The 21,802-nt window shown below is 28.1% G+C and overlaps 1 protein-coding gene and 1 long non-coding RNA gene across 4 annotated transcripts in view; one reads left to right on the top strand and one right to left on the bottom strand.

Moving 5' to 3' along the window:
- LOC132940557 (uncharacterized) overlaps positions 1–1,651 on the top strand; it is a 19,766-nt gene extending 18,115 nt beyond the window's left edge. Inside the window, exon 3 of the long non-coding RNA XR_009664094.1 lies at positions 1,563–1,651. This is a non-coding gene — a long non-coding RNA (uncharacterized LOC132940557). The remainder of the gene's footprint in view (positions 1–1,562) is intronic.
- Positions 1,529–21,802, bottom strand: LOC132940556 (synaptosomal-associated protein 25-like). Of its 3 annotated transcripts, none has more exons than XM_061008287.1 (7): positions 21,182–21,802; positions 20,958–20,999; positions 13,069–13,117; positions 11,555–11,672; positions 4,743–4,868; positions 4,508–4,682; positions 1,529–4,307 (listed from the first exon to the last, which is right to left on the bottom strand). In XM_061008287.1, the coding sequence occupies exons 1-7, from the start codon at positions 21,245–21,247 to the stop codon at positions 4,245–4,247; spliced, it is 639 nt and encodes a 212-aa protein (XP_060864270.1). In that variant the 5' UTR covers positions 21,248–21,802; the 3' UTR covers positions 1,529–4,244. The 3 variants fall into 3 exon arrangements, with proteins under 3 accessions (XP_060864270.1, XP_060864271.1, XP_060864272.1); XM_061008288.1 differs by having other exon boundaries at positions 4,508–4,667; XM_061008289.1 differs by having other exon boundaries at positions 4,508–4,652.

The raw sequence follows: 21,802 nt of genomic DNA, 5'->3' as shown, positions 1-21,802 counted from the left end.
AACGTCATATTAAAAAAAGAGTATTTAAACATTTTTGTATTTCAATTTTTGGAGAAGCTAAAATCAAAAAATAAAAATTGTGGGAAAGTCGATTTCAAGTAGATTTGACGACGAATTCAAATCTTTTTTTCAGAATTCTTATCACTTCATTATATCAATTGATATGTTTGACAAAGAATCCGTCTAAAATCCTATGTCGTGCGTGTGTTAGACAAAAACAGAAAATCACGGTATGGAATCCCCTTAACGGTAGGTAATACAATCGATAATAAAAATTTAAAATTATAATCACAATCTCTGCAGATAGTAGCCAATATTGCCAATTCATCGGGTAGCAATAACATTTAAAACAACTCGGGAGAGTTTACATATTTCCTTCAGGTAAACATAATATTGACTCGGGAGAGTTGACCATCGGGAGAGTTCACTAGTTTTAAAAATCGGAAGAGTTTACCACCGCCCTAAAATACAACTAGTGTGCAGAAATTTACCTCAGCTTATTAACATATGAGGGTATTTTCCCCATTTATCGCCCAAATAATAATTCGTTCACTTTACATTTTCAAATTACTTTTTGCTTAAGCAACTAAATATCTATAAAAGTGTAAAATTTGCGCAATATTTCAGTTATTTTATAATAAAGTAATACAAAATGGCATCTATTTTAGCTTAAACATATCATATAAAAGTTGAATTTTAATACAAACATAATTTAAGCTATAAATTTAATAAATGAATGTTACAAAAAGTTAAAATCTAACTTTATTTATATGAAATAATGAAAAATCTTTGTCCCACGTAAGTTCATGCATAACACGGTCAAAATAATTGATTTATACTTTTTTTTCAATGTCATCCCAAACACTCAAAATAAAATTTAAATATTTAAAAAATAGAAATACTTATTGAAAACATGGCATCGCAATTTATAAGTACAGTCTTGAACCAATCATTTTTTTTTGCCACCTAACATCCAGTTTTATGGTATTGCTCTCAAATAATACCATTGCACCTCTTAATAAAAAACCTCTTTACTTTACCATCAAAAAAATTTAAAACTTTATGTCTATTTTGTGATAAAGTTCGTCCACGGGCCGCTTTCTGGTGACCCCTGACTTATATAATCATTCTGCTATTATATTTCTTTGAATGGGGTCTAAAAGTGGCAGTTTGGCCACTTTTGAATATCAAAAACTCTTTTGTTCCTAATTTAAATACGTCAATTTCAGATTTTCTTTGACGCTCTATATTCTTTTATATGCTTTTACACGGCCATTTCTGTTATCAAATATTGGTATTTACCGGAGTTACTAAAATGCATAAATTAAATAATTAAAACTGAAATCATACATTTTATATTTTGACATAACTTTGCCTATGTGTAGGCAATTGTTTCTCGATACATATCTATAAAATTCTGGAAAACGTTAAAATAAAATAATTAATCCATAATAATAGGACATAGATACATATAACTATGAGTACAAGGTACAAATTATATAAGTAGGTGTATAAAAAAATAACGCAATTCACTTTCTAATTGACATTTATTCATTTTACAGATAATAATTGAAGATAAACAGTCTGGAAGGACACGTACAACCGAAGAGAAAAAAGCCTTGACATTGATAAAAACTGAAAAATAATGCGGGTACATATAACAATACATAATATAATATAATATTTGGTATATATATTGAACGATTTTCTTGTGATTATTTAAACTTATTTTCACGGACAGGATATACAAAACATCACAGGGGGTTGAGTGATTGCTGTCGCGTTTGAATAATTTTACAAATTAAAAAAAAAAAATGTTGATATAACATATAACATTAACACCATATAAAATGCGTATAATTAAAATTTATAGTGAGCTTTAAAAAGGCTCAGATTTAATCATCTATGGTCTTTGTGAAATACTCAGCTATGGCTACATTACATTAAATATAATACTTATCATCTAATATAACAATATTATATATTATAACGTATCTATATGCAAGTAATGTACAACTTATAAGTTGTAATATAGGATTTGAGACATTTATTAAATTATGTAGAGGTCGATGAGTAGGTACTAATGTACTATATCTCCCTATTTTAAACATTCCGGATCGATGCAAATTAAATGCTAAATTTCGAAAACAATATTCGATTTATATAATATATAGACATCCCAAATATACTAATTATATTCTAATACAATAATTGATAATAACATTATTGAAATAAAAAAAAAAATGTTAAACATTTGAAAAAGTGGTTATTATAGTTAAACCTGTTTAAAATTATTTTATTTGTGAACAAAATATAATATAAGTAATATGCTTGTATGTATTCGTTTTGAAAACTGTACAATCACAATTTGCATTGATTATATAGTGTTAAGTCATTATTAGTTTATTTTAACTATTAAAAATATTTAAATTTTTTAAATTATAGGCGTGCAGGACCCTTTGACTTAACATGAAATGTAAACTCAAATTTTTAATTTTAGATGCATCACGATCACAAGTAATTATGTAAACAAATTTGCCACAGTTATCTATTCGATATAGGTAACCGTAGACAGGCTAATAAAGTTCGAACACTCGTGCAACCCTTCTGTTATTTTCATAGGTACGCGTATAGTACATAGTCACATAGAACGATATAACTAGTTATGATTAGTAAGAAAAGAAGTTGGACATAATCTAAATAGTTAATGACATATACGTCGTAATTTATTCTAATCAAAATCATATCATGAATATTATTATATCTCTATATAGCCAATAATTGTTTACAAATAAATGGAGAAAACGTCGATATATTGGAATTCAGGATAATTTTTGAAATTGCATTTACCTTACAGCGCATAAGTTGTTATTAATATTGATGATTTGATAGCTGCAGACATAAGTTACATAGTAAACTGTACGCAAGACTTATAAATGTATATAGTTATTAGTTTATTACACACGACGCGATGTAGTTAAACTTAACGCGTTTGACACATTTTAGAAATTTACGACAATGTTATTAATAAAAACTAAAAACGGGTTCAATTAGTAATCTATTCAATTACTTGCACGAGTGACCTAATGTTAGTGGGTATATATAAATGATAAATGAATAATCAATATTTTTGGCGTATTTTCAGCGAGTACCCTATTATAGTCGTAAATATTACTATAGGTATATCCACGACATTTAAATACAATTAATTTTTAATTGGTTGAGAATAATATATACTGTATTGAATTATTTGAGCTTAACAGTTTCGCATAAAGTATAATATATAATGAATATTTTACAAATAGAATATGATATAAAATGAGACAAAATATAATATAAATGTGTTTAAATATATATCTATTTATATGTTTAATAATTGTATTTTAGCTTTAATATTTTTTGAGATTGATTAATTACATTTTAAAAGAAGGATTCCAACGCACTCGTATTTATTGAGTTCAGAGTTTGTATAGTAAAAATAATGAACTTTGTTTTTAATTATGAAGTGGACGGATCCGTATAATATTAAGGTTATATATTTTACTGTTTACACTCGTTTGTACATAAATGCAAGTGTCAAATATAAATAGTAAGTCACTGAAGTATAAGTAAATAATAATCACGTTAGTTCGGTTTATGGTGGTAAGTTTAAATTGGAATTTCAACGACATTGTTATTTGTTTGTATTTTTATTTTTTTTACGACGTGCATATTATACATCATATAAAAAGTAAAGGGATGTATTTTTTAACTTGTTGATGGACAGCAAATGCTATATATACAAATGGCACAAACTTGAAACCTTCATAAGGTTTATACGAAAAAATCCAAAACTGTCCGTCAAAAAAATTAATTTTGACACTTGCTAATACGAAAACTTGTCACGAGTGGGTGAAAGTTGCGAATGAGAATTTTATGAATACCGATATTATTAATAGACATTTTGTATCTATCTACATTAGTCATTGGACAGAAGCGGATAGTATATATTTTATTATAATATATATATAGGTACTATAGGTAGGTACCTACTTCAAACCACATGTAATACATCTATAAAATATTATTATTATTTCATAAACCTATTTCTATATTATTATTTATTATTTAATGCTGTATAGTATAACACGACATGAAGGGAAGACACGATATTTACTCATGAAGTTTGAGTATGTAAAAAAAAAATCCATACATAATGTTCGCTTATGACAACCACAGATAGCAGAAGGTTTAAGTTAAGTAATTTATTTAAGAAGATTTCTGGTCCTTTGGTTGGCCGCTGAAATCCGCAAATCATTTGACTTTGTCTAAAATGAAATATGGTATTTTATATTGTATTTGCTTTGTTAATATATTATTGAAAAATATTTTTGAAATTTATCATAATATATAGAACCTAAGATAGGTGTAACCATTAGGTATGTATATTTATAAATTTTATCTTACGCTACATATACTACAAAATCATTGTTAAAATCGAAATTAATACGAAACAATGCATTCATACCTTTGTGCTGATTTTTTCGATCTGCTGGTTTTGATTTTCAAGCTCGGAACCCATATCCAACGCCATGTTTCTCAAGTTACCAATCATCGTGTTCACTTGTCCCAAGTTTTCATCCATTTCCGTTTCTCGGGCGTCGTTTGTAATCCTACATGAATGCATACTTTCGTTTGTATCACTTTGTAGTATTTTGTTCTGTTAATAATGTTAATTAATTCTCAATTAAATAGCAATTTACTTCACTATGTATCCACCCTGTGGCGTAATGTTCGGCCCCTCGATCACACGCTGAGGTTGTTTGTTTATTACTTTTCCATCTTCGTTTCCCTTCCACGTGCCTTCGTCCTCTTTGAAAGATGTCGACCTAAACATAATAGCGTAACGCTATATTTAATTTGTTCAGGCAAAGCAGGGAATAAGTGTTTTCGGGGAGAAAAAACATCTGGATTTGAAATTGTTGACAATAGAGTTTTTTTATGTGAGAATATTTCTTAAAGAAATAACGCTGCAGCCACTTTGGGTTATATATTGTTCCCAGTAAAACCCAAATTCAATAATTTTAAACAACAGTTTTGTAAAAAAATATTCAATTTTATTATTTTACTATTTCATATTTTTTCGAACACAATTTTTTCGGTTTTATTTAATATTTTTACGTAGTATATGTATATATTATATGTTTTGTTTTATAAATGAAACGAGAAGATTTAAGAGGAAACAATCCATCAATATAAAACTTACGCAACATTTAAAAAGATTGAAATACTTTCTATGCTATATTTTACTAGTACCTATGTTATTTTTTTTATAAAAAAACAAACATTTCAAAATTTAATTTTATAAAAAATATGCTCTTCAGTTTTAAAATATACCATTTTGATTAATTATATGAATGATGTTAAACTTATAGGTAAGTAGGTAACTATGTATATCTTGCTCATCTGGTTTCACGAATAATTTAAAATATAGCATGTACAAAATTCTATGTTCAAAGTTTTAAAAATAATATTTTTTTTTTAGATAAAGGTTTAGTTATTAAAGTTTTTGTTATTGTTCGATATCACTTTAATAATTGTTACTCTCGTCACAACTCTGCAGGTACCTCTATATAGTTGTAGTATAATATGTTGCTTTAAATTATTCGTGCATATTGTAGATGAGTTGTCAAGAAGAGAAAGATACAGCTTCATATTTTATTTTTGTTTCATAGGTAGGTAATTACTAATTATTAAATGCATTTAGACTGCATTCCTATACTTATTAGAAATATATCTCCAAGTTTAATTTCTTTGAATCTTGCATTCAAGTTATGCACGAAAAATTAGTTTGTATAATTAATATAATATTACAGTTAAAGAAATATCTAAACACCATTTCCTAACGATGCTATGGCAATATTATAACGCGATGACCGTGAATATATCTAAGTATTTTGCATTTTTTATTTTATATAAAAGTATATAATATACGATAGTTGTCGCAAGTATTATAATATATATAATATATAGTAATTAGTTTTAAGAGGACGATTTTGTTGTTGAGAAAATCCAAAATGTATGTATTTTGAAAGTCAAAACAAATCTAAATATCTAAAAATTCATAAAATGTATATGTACATATTACTTAATAGTTGTATAGCACAATGTATACAAAACACTTCAAACAAACGACGTACTACAGTTTTACATGCAATTTAGTAGTTAAAATATAATTACCGACAAGCCTATATATATATCGAGTTTACCAGTATATTAAAATAATAACGATATGGTATGTATATAATAAATATAAATAAATAAACTATATAAACAGTTTAGTTGAACAGAGGTATTATTCGACGTTTGCATAACTGAAATACGAAATAAAATTACTTAATCGTTATCTCGACTATCAAAACTGCGGCTCGTCGACGGTAGGTACAAGTTAGGTACCTATTACACGATACCTGTCTAATTTTGTTTACTCTATAGTGTGTGTAACGGATAGTAAAATATTGTGCATCTAGGTACCTATACTTGCACTACAACAGTGAATCTAGGGGGAAATAATCGTTGGCCATGTCTGATACTGTTGTTGCATATATAATATATACGTGTTACCCTGCAGTGGTCGAAGCAGCTCAAAATAAAAGTGGAAGAATGTGCATGATTTATATAGTTCTCATATAGTTCTGATTTATATAGGTTAAACAGTCATACACCTTTCCTTTATTTATTTATTTTTTTTTGAGTGGGGTGGGGGCTGAGATCTGTAGTACCTATACAATTTTATTTTTTAGTTTGATGTCTTATTAGTTATTTTCACATGTATATCATTAAACCTACCTAAAATTTAAATATATTTTGAATTTAAACTTTAAAGCATAACAAATATTACATTTATGATGTATAAATGTATAATTTTACATATTATATTATGCTTAAATCGATAATATTTGTATATGATTATAAGAGGGATGGAAAATGTAAATTATAAAAAGTGGAGGGATGCCATTCCATACCGTACCCCCCATTTTGACCCCTGTGTGTACCTATATATGGTTATATCTTGTATAATATCATGACAGTTATCCTTCTCATAATTTATATAATATATATAGGCAGTGTTTGAGCTTAAATAGGGAAAAGAATGAGAAGGGTAAAAAAGCGTCAAAAACGTGCGTACCTGAATATTTAAATATCTTATTGATTAAGATGATATTATATTGATCAGAATGGGTAAGCAAAAATACTTTTTAAAAATATTATGAGTGGCTATTACCCCGCGAGTATCTATACCTCCTCAGTTCAAGCACTGACTATAGGATTTGTACGCACATATACGTGGTGATTTTTTTCCATATAGTATATGTTTCGCAAATGCAGCATATGTAATATTTATAAAGGTTGCTATATGCACATTGAATCAATGTAATTAAATGATGACATACGTAATACTTAAACTGCGTACATCGTATTGATGAACTCGCACGTATTTACATAATTGTCTGATGAAAATAATATATTCAATGTACTCATCCGAGATGAATTCAATAATTATAGTATCTGAATAATAGGTAATAACGAAATATAATATGTAAGATATGTTATGCTATACCTAGGTACCCTGCATATACTAAGGTTAGTGACCAGCTAAAAGGCGTAGGTCATATTGGTCATATATTCGTACCTATCTCGTATATATCTTAAGTCGCACGTCAGCCATCGAAAATACGTTAAATTTGTTTAAATATAAAAAAATTGGTAGTTGAGATAACAGACAAGTACTGGCGCTAAAGTACCAATAAACTAATCAAAACTTATAAAGTTATAATTAAATCACCATAATATACAAAACTATTAAAAAAAAAAACAACAACAACAAACAAGAATTTACATTTTAATGATTATAAACGAATTATATAAATATATATCTTAAAATACATAATAATTTGTAAAATCTATATACAAAAAATACGCAATTATTGTATAAGATGAAAAATCCTTACAAACAATACGCAATTATTGTTAAAGAAACAATGGCGTTTTATTTTTAGTATTCTTATTTACACATTTACTATAGCGTCTATTTTTTTTCTTTGTATAATCTAAGTTCTATAGAAAGAGATAATTAAATTTTCATACCGATTTCAGCGTTAATTTGAAATAATATTTCTCGTTTGGTTATATTGGATGATAATTTATAAACACAATTTTAAATTCAATAAACGACTTCAAAGAAACACACCCAATTAAATACAAAAAATTATATTACAAAGATTTGTATTATTTGAAGTAAAGGAAAAGAAAGGTTTCTCTTGTGTGTCAGAAAATAAATAAAGGATAATTTTTAAATTACACGCGTTTTAATATGCAGGAATCGTTTTTAAATTAACTAATATAATAATGATTTATACAAAATTAATTTAGTAATTAACGGGGAAATGATTTCTTACCTTGTAGTAGGTAGACCGTATCAGCACCATCGTTGATTGGAGTCCTCGACGAGAGTGAATGATGGCCAGATGGAAGGAACAGCGATTAATTAAGACGAATTATAACGACTTAAACGCATATCAATGGACGGTATGTATATATAGAGAGAGGGGCCAGTTTGGTCGCCAGCCACTGTAATATATTATATTTATTTGGAAACAACGGCAGTGTCCTGATAGGTCACTTATGTTAAGATTGACGTTGAAATATAAAAAAATTATAGGTATCTGACAATTATTAGTGTTTAACGATTGTTAAATACTGCGGGTGTACACTGCTGCAGTAAAGGTGTAATTCAGATAAAATACTTTATATTATTATTATACCTATTAACTTTATTTTTAAATCATTTTAATAAACGTCAATCGTGGAAAAAAATACAGCAACAGTTTGCTCGGATGCACATCATATAACGTTATGTGAATTGAATTATATGTTTTGGACAGCTATGTCAATACTATAATATTATATTCATATAAAATATAATATACACCTAAATCTCTAAAAACAAAATACCTACCTATTAAACTCGATAAAATAAAACTTTCCCAGAATATAAAAATAAATAATGTAGTGTTATAATGGTTATGGTCAGTTATTTAATTTTGTATATTATTATTGAAATATTTTTTAAAATTGTATTTGATATTTAATTTAAACCCCTAAGAGGACGGTCACGTCCACATATTATGCTGTCTCCGCCTTGTTAGCTTTAATATATTAGAATTAATTTACCTGTTTTCATTTATTAGAGTTAAGCACAGTATCTGTGGTTGTAAGCTGGGTTTTTAGCGATATTAAAATTTTTAAGTTAGTTATTTGGAAGCATTTTTGATTTTAATTATTTGACATACCTACTCATAATTCACTTACAAGTTCTAATATCGTAAAAATCCAACGTTCAAAGTTCAAACATAGATAATGTTATTGTAAGCTTGAAGTTTAATGATAGATAATCGGATAAATTCACCCTAATATTAAAACTAACAACACAAAATTCTGTACTCACAATTTCTACGTTCTTCGTTCGTACCAAACACGTGAGTGTGACGGCCTCTTAAGTCTCAATAGTTAGTACCCAACACTCGCACGTTTTGCGTTGTCTCATCTTATAAACACATGACATAGGTATATTCCAAATTTGCCGTTCTAAATAGGTATTCCATTTAACTCTGTTATGTGCAATATTAGAAGTAAATTTACCTATTATCAAATTTATGAAGTAAGAATAATATCTAATGAATCTTAAAAGTTTTTTTATGCTTTAATTTTAAAGCGAGTTATTTACAATTTTGAAATTAAAGATTCGCAGTGGATACTATTCTTACTTCTAAATTTGATAATAGTTCAATTCACTCTAATATTAATCATAACAGAGTTAAATGGATTATTTAGAACGTAAAATCTGCTGTGTTATGCGTTTGTAAGACGATAACAAAAACGTTTATTAACGTTAAATGGATTACTCGCGGAACGAATACAATTTGCTATGTTATGCGTTTGTAAGACGGAGATAATGCAGCGGGTGTAGCGTTCTCTTCAATTGTAGCATTATAAAAAAATGTAATTATTTAAAATCTTTGTTCAGTATTACGCTTAACAGTTTAAAAAAAGATATTAACATTTTTTATTCGGAACGTTTTTAAAATTAATTATATTTAGATACTAAAAGTTTTTTTTTTAATTGTTAAAGTGGTTTGTGCTTTTTTAGTTCTCTCATAATAACTAATGAAAGATCAAATTAATATTGACAGGTGTTCCTATAGTAAATATAGTGGAATATTTAAATATACACATAAAAGCATATTATTATCATAAAAAAAATGCAAAAATTAAAATTAGAAAAATGGCGTGACCGGAAAAATCTGTACATATTGAAAATACGATAAATCGGGGGCTGATGAAATAAAAACAAAATTTTAATCATCCTTTACAGAGTATATAATATTATAGAAGGAAGAGGAAAAAAAAGTTTCTGCGCAGGGTAATAGACGCAATTTATGACCGTCGATAAAGTCGTCATATATCGTTGACGCTTCAGTGCGGTACATTTAGCATTGCAATTTAGATAGGATTTACACAAAAACCGTTCACTGCATTTGCAGGACCACCGCAAACAGGCAATAATGATCAATGACTTCCGTCTGATTGATTGAAAATCGCCGTCAATCATCTTTTCACTCTCGTCGAGGTTTCTAATCGATGATTTATAAACCTATATATTGTGTTGTGTGTATCTGTAACGCAATTATTTATTTGTATTTTGAATATAATATGAACTTGCTACCTAGGTACGTGCACCGTGTATCCGAAAAGCTCGAAAATCACTTTGGGTTACTTGCTGCAGTTTTCGACTTCCATATTAAGGTAAATTTTGCACATGTTTGTGTTTAATAGCCTCAATACATAATATTATTATGTATTTATTAATTCTGTCGGAAATTCAAAAATTCAAGTGTGCTAACAATAAAAATATGTTATATATCATAGTAAGGCGCATATTATAATATAAATATATACCTACGTAATTAGTATTTAGTACGTATATGTGTAAACCTGGATTGTAAATCAATATTATATCGATGTCTTTTATGGATAAGGAATAACTATATTTGCATTTTATTTCGAGCTAATACATCTTAATAACGACTCGTTACATAATAATTATGTTACTACTATTGTTCGTTACCAACTTTTAACTACTAATTGTTTTCAATAAAAAAATAAAAAAAAAAATAAAAATCTATAATGGAAACATCATTTGTACTTTTACCGGAAAATTGTATTACTTCTTTGAAATCAAATATAAATTAGTGATAAAATTCACTCGAGTGTATTTTTTTCGGATCGGATTCGAAATAGGATTTCGTCTTGTAGGTCGAAGTGCCGAACCGTTGAATTTATGATATTTTTCCCTGGATGTACAAAAGATAAAACGTATTAGTCGTCGAGAGGGGTTTGTATTTATTTTTTTTCTCCGTTTGACAGTTTCCACCGAGACACCACGTATACAAGTGTTTATTTGATTCCGAGCCAATAGTGTTGTTACGGTGAATTAATATAGATAGGAACTTACTTGTTGCAAGGCACCACGCAAATACCACAACATTTCTCCATGCCGGTAAGGTTCTTCTCCGCTTCCTTCATGTCCGCATTTATTTGATCCATCCCCTCCTCGATCCTGTCCATTTTCTCTGGAAATCGAACAATAAACCATGATGCATAGGTATCTTTGTGTATAGTATATATATTTATATATATTATGTATAATCGTTCTTGGTCAATATATGCTTATGTCAGTCACGCAACGCGTGCTTAAACCGATTACAAAAACCATTTCGATAGAACTGCTGCAGCAGGTATACTCGGATAAAGGTTGGGATAAAAATATCGCAGTATAGCCGTCTGCGGTTTATGTGCTTTGAGCGTAAAGACTTGTTGAACGATTCAATATATATATATTTTTTTTTCAGTATGTCAGGTCCGTAGATATTATTTTTGGTGAGTCGTCGTATAAGTATTATTATTATATAGCAGGTAGGTATTTAACCGACAAACAAAAATAAATATCATACTAGCTAGTAGTGGTGAATCCATGATTTTTTTCAAGGGGGATGTCATAATACCTATTGTAATTGAGCATTTATTCCCTATATATAAAGGGTTCTAAAATTTCATCAAATTACTTTTTTTGAAATATTTCATGAAAAATTAAATTTTGATGAAAAAAAAAAAATTAATTCAAAACTATTATAGTAGGAATTGCAGTAAACACCTCTACTTAGTTAAATGTCTAGTGGAAAATGTTATAGAAATATTGCTTCATCGTATATTATATAAATAACATAATAATTATCTATCTTATATATATATATATATATCTTCTTTACACAGTGATCGCAAATTAAATATTGATAATAACTAATAAGGTATGAAATCAATTTGACCATCTAGAAATGATTTTATGTAACATACAAAAAACACAAAATTAAAAAAACAAATTAAAATATTATAATTTTCAATATTTCAAGGATGAAAGTTTCTAGTTTGGAATATTTCAAAGTGAAAATTTCATGTGAATTATTTCATAACCCTATATATATATATATTATATGTGTACATATTAATTGCATAGAGAAATCATGTTCATATAATATGTAATTAAAACTTGGATCTAAAAATAGTATGCCTATTGGCTATTATCATTTACCATTATGTAAAATTTGTCCAGCAAATAGATTTGGAACTTGCAGTATTCTCGGATACTTCAATATTATATTAAAAATAACTAAACATATTATTATGACAAATAGTGTCATATTATTCTCTAAACACTTGTGCACCGCTGTGTGGGTACGACACCGATAATAGATCTCTCAGTAATTTTCAATATTAGTTTAGGGTTCGTATTTAATCAACGATATTTTGTTACATTATTAATTCAGATACCTATTAGGTTTATCAGTGGATTCGAGAGCTTTAATAATGTATAATATATAAGTACGCCTGCCGTATAGTTCATCTCAAACTTGCGGGGGTATACTAAATACTATAATGCATATTATTTAATATTAATTAATTCATCCTTACCGCCTTGATCATCTAACTCAACTAGAGCTTTAATGGCTGCTTCCTTTGTCTGCAAAAATTTCACGTTAGTCATTTTTATGCTCACAAATGTAATATAATATCAATGATTATAATATAATACACTATACAGTCCGTAATGACATTGTCTTTTACCGTTTGGATTCACTGCAGTAAGTATTCTTTTGAAACAAAATTTAAAATGTTTATTATAGTAATATGGAATACAATAATTATTATGCGAGTTTTTTCAAGACAAGTTGACAAACTTTGCTCGTCGACGTAAGATTTTATGAAAAACTAGAAGAACGTTTCTTTATTTTAATACAGTAAGACATTTTTGTTCTTGGATTTATGGTGAAAATAATTATTGGTTTATAAATAATTTGTAAGACACTTAAGTGGTATTTTTGTTCTTGGATATTTAAATTTATTAATTTTTTGAAAAAAATCCCTATTGTTTGAGAACAAATTGCGGTATCTCCCGTTTTCGTTATACCTTTATTTATATAAGGATTTCGAGTGTTTAAAATATTAAAGATATACAATGGCTGATTTATTAGAAAAATTGTATTCAATTTAAATTTAATTAAATAACAGTTATAAAAGATAATATGTTGGATTAAATTGTTATTTAGTACCTACGTACAATGTTTATTTTTAATTTATACATTTTTAAATTTTGAGCGGAGCGAGGAAGCTAGTGGTTTTACAATGGTGTTTATTTATTTTTATCCTGTATACAAAATTTCTACCAGAAGGAGTGCTTCGATTTCAACATAATATAGTATCTTATCTTTTAGTAAATTAGATCAAGATGGTACTTTAGAGAGGTAATTTTTAAATTTTCTCAATAGTTATTTAATGCCACGGGAAAAACCACCGACCATAATTACGAAAAACCGCCAAAAACAGGATTTTAATTTCTTATCACCATAGAAACGAATTAAAAATAATAATATTATAATATTAAATTAACTTACAGGCAACAACAATATAAAATATCCACACTGACAAGCCGTCTCCGTTCAGAATCGTTTTTATTATACAATGGTATTATTTCATTGAATTCAAGTTTAATACAATCCATTAAACATTGACCCACTTGTAACCTACTGTAGAGCAGAGCGACATCCACTTACCCGATTTTTTGTATTTATATATTAATGTCATAAAAAATCAGAGAATTGTAATGGGACCTATCGATATCACCTATCGAATAGCATTACAGGTATATAATAAACATAGATAGGTATCCTAATTAAAACCTAATGCTCGTTTTTTAATGTTTAACCTAAGTGGTTTTCAAATAAAAAATTTGCGTAAAACTTCATCTATGTATAATTGAAATCAACAATTATTTAGTCTTATGATGAGTTAACTATAATTCATTTGCGAAATTTCAATATAATTCCCGTGGATTCTCACACGTTCCCAGAAAGTTTTGCCACGTTGTGTTCCCGGTACCCATACATACACTGGATTAACAACAACTAAATTAATACCTACCATTATTATTTATTGTGTTAGTATAATGGATTAAAATTTAAAACTATAAAAAAATCAGTTTTTTATAAAATAAATTTAAAATGAAAACAAAAATTGCACATGATAATTACAAAATAACTATTCATTATAATAATATGTTATAATTCTTTTGTTATTATTCAACAGTTAATAGAATTCAAACTCCACCAAAAGGGTAGACGAAAAAAAAATCCACAGGAAAAATAATCTCCGGAAATAAAATCCAAAATCCCCAAAGCAAATACTTATACATAATTTTGTATCATACAATACTCATAACTCGCTTTAAAATTAAAATATAATATAAAGCTTATGATATTTCCTAGATAATAATCTTAATTTTAAATTTTTGTAAGAATGTGTCAATTCACTCCTGCAGTGGTTTACATATAAATAATTTTAACTGATTCACTATAATTTCAAATTAACGTGATTTTCTGAGCGTACAATTTTTGTTTTTATTGATAAGTATTTTTATTTTTATATTAAAATGAAAAATATTTATATATTATATTACTGTGTAAGAGTTAAATTAGTATAAATAAATACTGTGTTAAATGAAGTGTTTGTACTTAAAGTCATATAATTTGCAACATAAAATACACCTCACGCTTGAATTGTTTTAATTCAGTTAATTAATGAAAAATCTTCATACGAAAATGATTAATGACTAAGTATTGAGGTGATTCAATAGTGACATAATGAGTAATTAACAAATAAACACGAGCTATTATACTTTTGAATTATAAAGCGCACACACACACACACCACACACAGTCACACACAGACACACACACTATGAAAATAATGAATATTTAATAATATACATTTATGAATAACTTAACTTTAACAGAGTTTATGGAAGTCCAAATGCGGGAAAATATAAGGATAGGTATATTATTTATGCATAATATTATATTCAAATATTTATAGGTACACACTATATATTATGCCTGTATAGTGTAGCACTTTGTTTACTTTTTAAACTCAATTTAAAAAAGGTCAGTTAGCTCCTGGACGAATTTGTAAAATTGAATCAACAAAAAGACGTGGGAATGTTTTTCATCATTCTTTCTAGACTTTAAATTAAAACTATTTAATGACTCGGATGAACAACTATATAGCTCTTCGTCCAATACTACTGTATATATAAAACGAGACTGGTGGCGTACAACTCGACGAATGCGAAAATCGCTTGAGAAACTTACGAGACGTTATTATTTAAAGTGCGATTTAATTTACCTACCAGGCTAATGGCCATCCACGACTATGAGTAAACGTTATAATAAATAATTCACGAAAAAAAAAATCGTTTTCATTAAATACGATTTAACTTTGAAATAAACTTTTTAAGTGGTTCTCAAGTGACTATAGACTTATATATTCACTATCGTTTAAGAAATAACACACTGCTATTATACTTTCCAAGTAAAAACTCGAAGAAATACTGCCCATAATGTATATAATATACAAGTTTATTTTACTATTTAAATATAATATATTGTATATTGTATATATAAATATATTATGTACATTGTAAATTTTTAAATAGGTATTATATACTTATAGCGGTTAAACGCTTACTATTATAGCCGTTTTTAAAAGTATACCTTAAGTTCTTCCATCGACCGTATTCGTTTTAAATATATCTTTAACGAGGTGGTATGTACACGTTCAAAAGCTTTATAATATATGCTATATTGCTACATATATAGGTACAATAATAAATCGTTTAGCGATTATATTGTACTTATATATGTATATATCTAACCGTCACTGTCAAAATAATCTCGACACCATTAATGAACATCCGACGGTGTATAGTCATCACCTAAATGCGCCTTTTGTCGAGTTATCATGAATACCTACTGACGCATACATTGTATAATGTACCTATATCGTATAAAATTGGACAATATCCGTGTCTGACACCCTATAATGAAACGAAACGTCACTATATTGCATGATAATACTAACCCTTCATCTCAGATAATCGACAGGTATAGGTACCTATATGTCATTAAAATAAATATAAAAATATATTATATTTTATAATATTATACATTTATTTATTTTTTAATAAAGTTAATTATTGCATTTGTACATTCATACTCGTAGGTACCTACACCATTATATTCAATATTTGAAATTTGATTTTCGGTCCAATCGATGTTTATACATATATAAATAATTTAATATTTACAATATATTTAACATGGTTGAATTTAATATTGAAATAAGTACAAAGCAACGATCGAATACAATTCCACACCCTTACTTTACAATAAAAAATGTAGGGCAAGCTCCTACAGTTTTATTATATAATATTATATTAAACTCGTGGTTTATTGAGTTTTCCAATAATTCTATTATAAGATGTCGTACATAACATAAAGTAAAGTATTATAAAGTAACAAATAGAACATTTTTTATCGTAAATATAGTTTAACTAGTATTTATAAAACAGGGCTAATTTTTGGAAAGCTCAAGAGTCAAGGCCTTATTTTTACTTAAAATTCTATTTATTTTTGTAATTTCATAATTATTAAATTCCACTTGTATTTAATAATTATTCAATAATAATTAATATATCACATATATTATACCTACTTCTAGTTTTAAAACATACAGATATTTATATTAGGTAAGTATATATAATTTGAAAATTATAAAAAAAAAGTGGATGTCGCTCTGATGTACAGTTAGTTACAAGTGGGTCACTGTAATGGATGGTGTTAAATTTGAATTCAATGATATAATATCATTGTATAAGAAAAACGATTCTGAGCGAAAACGGTCAGTCAGCCTGCGATATTATTAAGTATATTTGATGATATTATTGTGAATAAAGTAATTTATACATAACTTATTTACGTGGAACCATGTTTTAAATTTTCAATACTTAACTATAAAAGTTGAACATTTAATAAATTTTTAACTGCAAAATACTTATTAAATTTTAAATTTGATACATTTTGTTGAAATTCGAACTATAAATGCTAAAAAATTGTGCCTATGTATTTTTAATATTTTTTAACTGCTATTGTGACAATATATCAAGAGCCTCGTATTAAATTTTCACACTCTTTTACCTGACAAATAAAATTTTATTGATATTTATAGAAAAAAAAAACTAAAGAAATTGAAAATTGAGAATGTCCGTAAACAGCTCAAAAAGAGTCAAAATATTTTCAAAATGTTATGGTGTATAGAAAATTAAAACATAAACATTCAGTAAAATGTTCATGTATCTATAGTTTTTCATTATTAAATAACAACAAAGTAACAAAATCGGTACATGAAATCAAAACTTTTCCTTAATTTTTATTTTGTTTTTCCGGACGCTTTTGAAAACTAATGAGAATTTTCCTCCTTACAGGTACCAACTAGATTCACTTTCCCATCAAACAAGATACTGAAGTTGAAAATCGAAGCATTATTTTGACTACTAATCATGTACACAGACACAAAAATAGAAAAAAAATAAAAAACACACATCATTGTAAAACCAATACATTCATCGCTCCGCTCAGAATCTAAAAGACTAATAAAATTGGAAACAGAAAATGTTCCTAAATAGTTCAAAACAAATCAAAATATTTTGAAAATTTTATCTTGTATAGAAAATGCAAATATAAACGACCAGTGAAAATGTCATGTGTATATGTGAACTTGTTTTAGAGTTACACCAAAAACCAAAATCGATTTTGAGGATACCGATTTTGCGTAAAAATTCCTGTTTTTCCTTAATTTGTATGGCTCATATGGTATCCAAATTTGGGGCCAAGCCAAACCATCTAATATAAGACCCATTCAGGCTTTCCAGTCTATTTGTCTTAGACAAATAACTGGAGCCCCATGGTACATGACCAACGACGCACTACACAAAGACCTCCAAATACCAACAGTCAACGATATAGCAACTCGTCACTATAAAAAATTTCACTCCAAACTGCACTCAAACCAAAACCCTCTAATTTCCCGGATGTCCTCTATAACCATCCCCAACAATCCTCCGAGGAGGTTAAAAAGAAAATGGCCAAGAGACGCTCTTGCCTAACGGTTTCCATATTTTGAACATTTGAACCCATCAAATTAATAGGAGGTACTGTTGATGGACGGTTTCCCCCCCTCAAGTTATTCAATCATGCACTAATATTATTACCTATGTTATAAAATTTACTTATTGTACAAACTGTATAGATTGTAAATATCCTAAATAAATAAAAAAAAAAAAAAAAAATGTGTATGTTGTTTTTCCCGGCGCTTTTGAAAACTATTGGGAATTTAAAAATTTGACCTCCCAATGCACCAACAATATTCACTTTCCAACCGAACAAGATACTGATATTGAAATTCGAAGCATTATTTCCACTACTTATCGTGTAGAGACATAAAAAAACACATATCATTGTAAAATCAATACATTCATCGTTCCACTCAGAATCTAAAACAATACCAAATAATCATCAATGGTTAAAGATAAAATGGGATTATACTTATACAGAAGTCATATAGTTACTTCATAAAAAATTAATTGAAAACAGTAAATTTTAAAGTACCTATACCATGCATACATATAACATTAAAATTTTATTTTTTCAAAAATTATATTATAGGTACATACATGTATAGTATTGTTGGATTTTATTTAGCATATCGTATTAGTACAACACATCAACACATACAATACTAAATTATACATCTTTATATAAATAGATATATTGAACATGTGCAAGAGGTAGGTAAGTACTATTATTTTTGGATCTTAGTTTAATGCTATATTATAGTAAAATTAATTATTGGCTTACAAAAATACAATTGATATTTTACGTTATTAACACTAAATTGAAGATTGTATAATTGATTTTAACTTTTATTTATTTATTTATTATCATTGAATAATTAATATTAATGATTAATCAGTTTATTGTATCAACAATATGTTACCTATCGAAATATGTATAAAGTATATATGAATATATTATTTAGAATTTTTGCCACTCTGAATAACTCAATATAATGCAACTCAAATAAATCATAATATATTATAATAAAATGCAATATTGCATTGTATTTATGGATAATTATACTTCAATAAAAATAATTATAACAGGTACAAGTTAGCAACCTGCACGATTTATTTGGAATTAGTCGAGACATGAATATAAAAATTGGTAATGATGATACTTTTTATAAAAATAATTTAAGAAGCTAATGTTAAATAATATTTAGATATATCATATATTTATATTATTTATTATTATATTAGTCTAAAAAGGTATGACATTCGATATAAAACATTATAAAACCAATAAACATATTATAACCGACGGAAAAATTATTATTTTCAAAAACTATCAAGTTGCTTTATAAAAAAAACAAATTAACGAAATCTACAACTTATTAATTTATTGAAATAAAACGATTGATTTCCTATGATTGGTTTATTTTGTAAATGCATAAATTCGTGTTCCTGACAACAAATATTGTCACAATTTATTAAAGTCTAGAAAAAAGTTAATGATAATTGACCAGTATAATAGTCCAATATTATTATTTTGTAACTACGTTAAAATGTTTTCGCAGAAGGTTATTGTTCAGAAAAAGAATTCATGTAAATTGAATTTCCAGATTAATGGTATAATACCTAAACATGAATAATAGTGAAGGATAACTTTATCCGGATCACTTAAGCACAACATAATTATAACGCGAACCGAACCTGCGGACCATAGTTTAATTAAATTAAACTTTTTTTCTATTAAAAAATCTGTCAACCATGTAATTAATTAATTTTTTTCAATTTAATATACGCGCGTTACCCGTAATATAATTTATATGAATGGACGCACGTGTCAGACGGCGGCGTCGAGCAAACGCGTTTTCAACGATAAGTCGATAAATACACATTTACATAATATTATAATGTTGGTCATGGCCCATATAGGTATGCTTGATATATAGGTACAGGCATAATATGAGATTTTGTCGGCGATTGATTATCGTTTGCCAAGCGCAGTGATTGGGCGCGCGACCAGACGAAATCAGAACACGGCAATAATAATAATAATAATAATAATAATAATAATTTAATACCCCATAACAATACTACCTACAGACGACGCAAAAAACCCGCTCCGGTGTCGCGGGTGTAAACAAAAAATCGGACGAACATAGTATTACACTGTTTGAAAAATACGACATTGGATCGGGGTTATGCTGGCAAGGGAGTTGTGCTTTGGCCTCGGAGGGGAAAAAACAATTACAAAAATAAACATTTTCGTATTACGTTACGTACCTACCTATACAAGTAAAGCTGCAGGAATGTACCTATATTACACAGTATGTATTATATTACGTACCCCTTCGCAGAGTTCGATCATCCGACGGGTGCTCTCCAGAGACTGTAAACAAAAAACACGAACAAAACATATAATATATAAAAGGGAAATCAGCTATTTCTATACAGGGAATCTCGGCGAAAACGATATATAATATCAAATATTATGTGATGCCTTGTTGTGATGGCATAAGTGGCGTGTGCAGAAGAATAATATAACAAAGTGTGATCGGGTGCATCGCTTACCTCGTCCGTTACGTGGGCCGACCGCAATTGCATGTCTTGCAACTCGTTGGCTACGATGGCTGGCATGATTGCGATATAATAATAATATATTTTACTATATTATTATTATTGTTGTTGTTGTTGTTGTCGTCGTTATCGCCTCCTTATCGGCCCGGAGTCACCGTGTGGATATTTCGTCGGAAATATTATTTATTTCCTGTTGACACGACGCGCGCGCGGACGATCTTCGCAGACCTGACAGCCGTCTCGCGAGCACTGCGCCTGTAAGACGTGAGTCGACCGCGTACTAATATTATGATATTATATGATAATAAATGATAATATTATATTATGATGGACGCGAGGATTGTTAATTATTGATAATATTATTATAATTCGTAGCCGGTTGCCGCCGACGTCGTGACGAATAACACGTTTTTCAAGTGGCTAATTATTATTCTATTATATTATTATAATGTTGTTATTATCGACTCGTCAGCGAGAGCCGATCGAACGGCGGCGTATGATTGTGCACGGACGATGTAACAGTAATAATGTCTAACGCGCGGGGTACGTGCGTCGCCGACGGGGTGGAAACGGAAAACTAGGAGCGCAACAGACCGTTTTTACGCCGCCGTGCGA

This window comes from Metopolophium dirhodum, chromosome 3 (genome assembly GCF_019925205.1).
Source record: "Metopolophium dirhodum isolate CAU chromosome 3, ASM1992520v1, whole genome shotgun sequence".
Classification (NCBI taxonomy): domain Eukaryota; kingdom Metazoa; phylum Arthropoda; class Insecta; order Hemiptera; family Aphididae; genus Metopolophium; species Metopolophium dirhodum.
This window is presented reverse-complemented; position numbering and strand designations above follow the sequence as displayed.

Excerpts from the sequence above, each read along its gene's own strand:
- LOC132940556 (XM_061008287.1), bottom strand. The coding sequence starts at position 21,247 with ATGCCAGCCATCGTAGCCAACGAGTTGCAAGACATGCAATTGCGGTCG. Across the intron at positions 11,673-13,068 it reads TGAGTTAGATGATCAAGGCG|AGAAAATGGACAGGATCGAG; the intron begins GTAAGGATGAAT and ends TTCGATTTCCAG. Across the intron at positions 4,869-11,554 it reads TGCGTGGTGCCTTGCAACAA|GTCGACATCTTTCAAAGAGG; the intron begins GTAAGTTCCTAT and ends TATTATGTTTAG.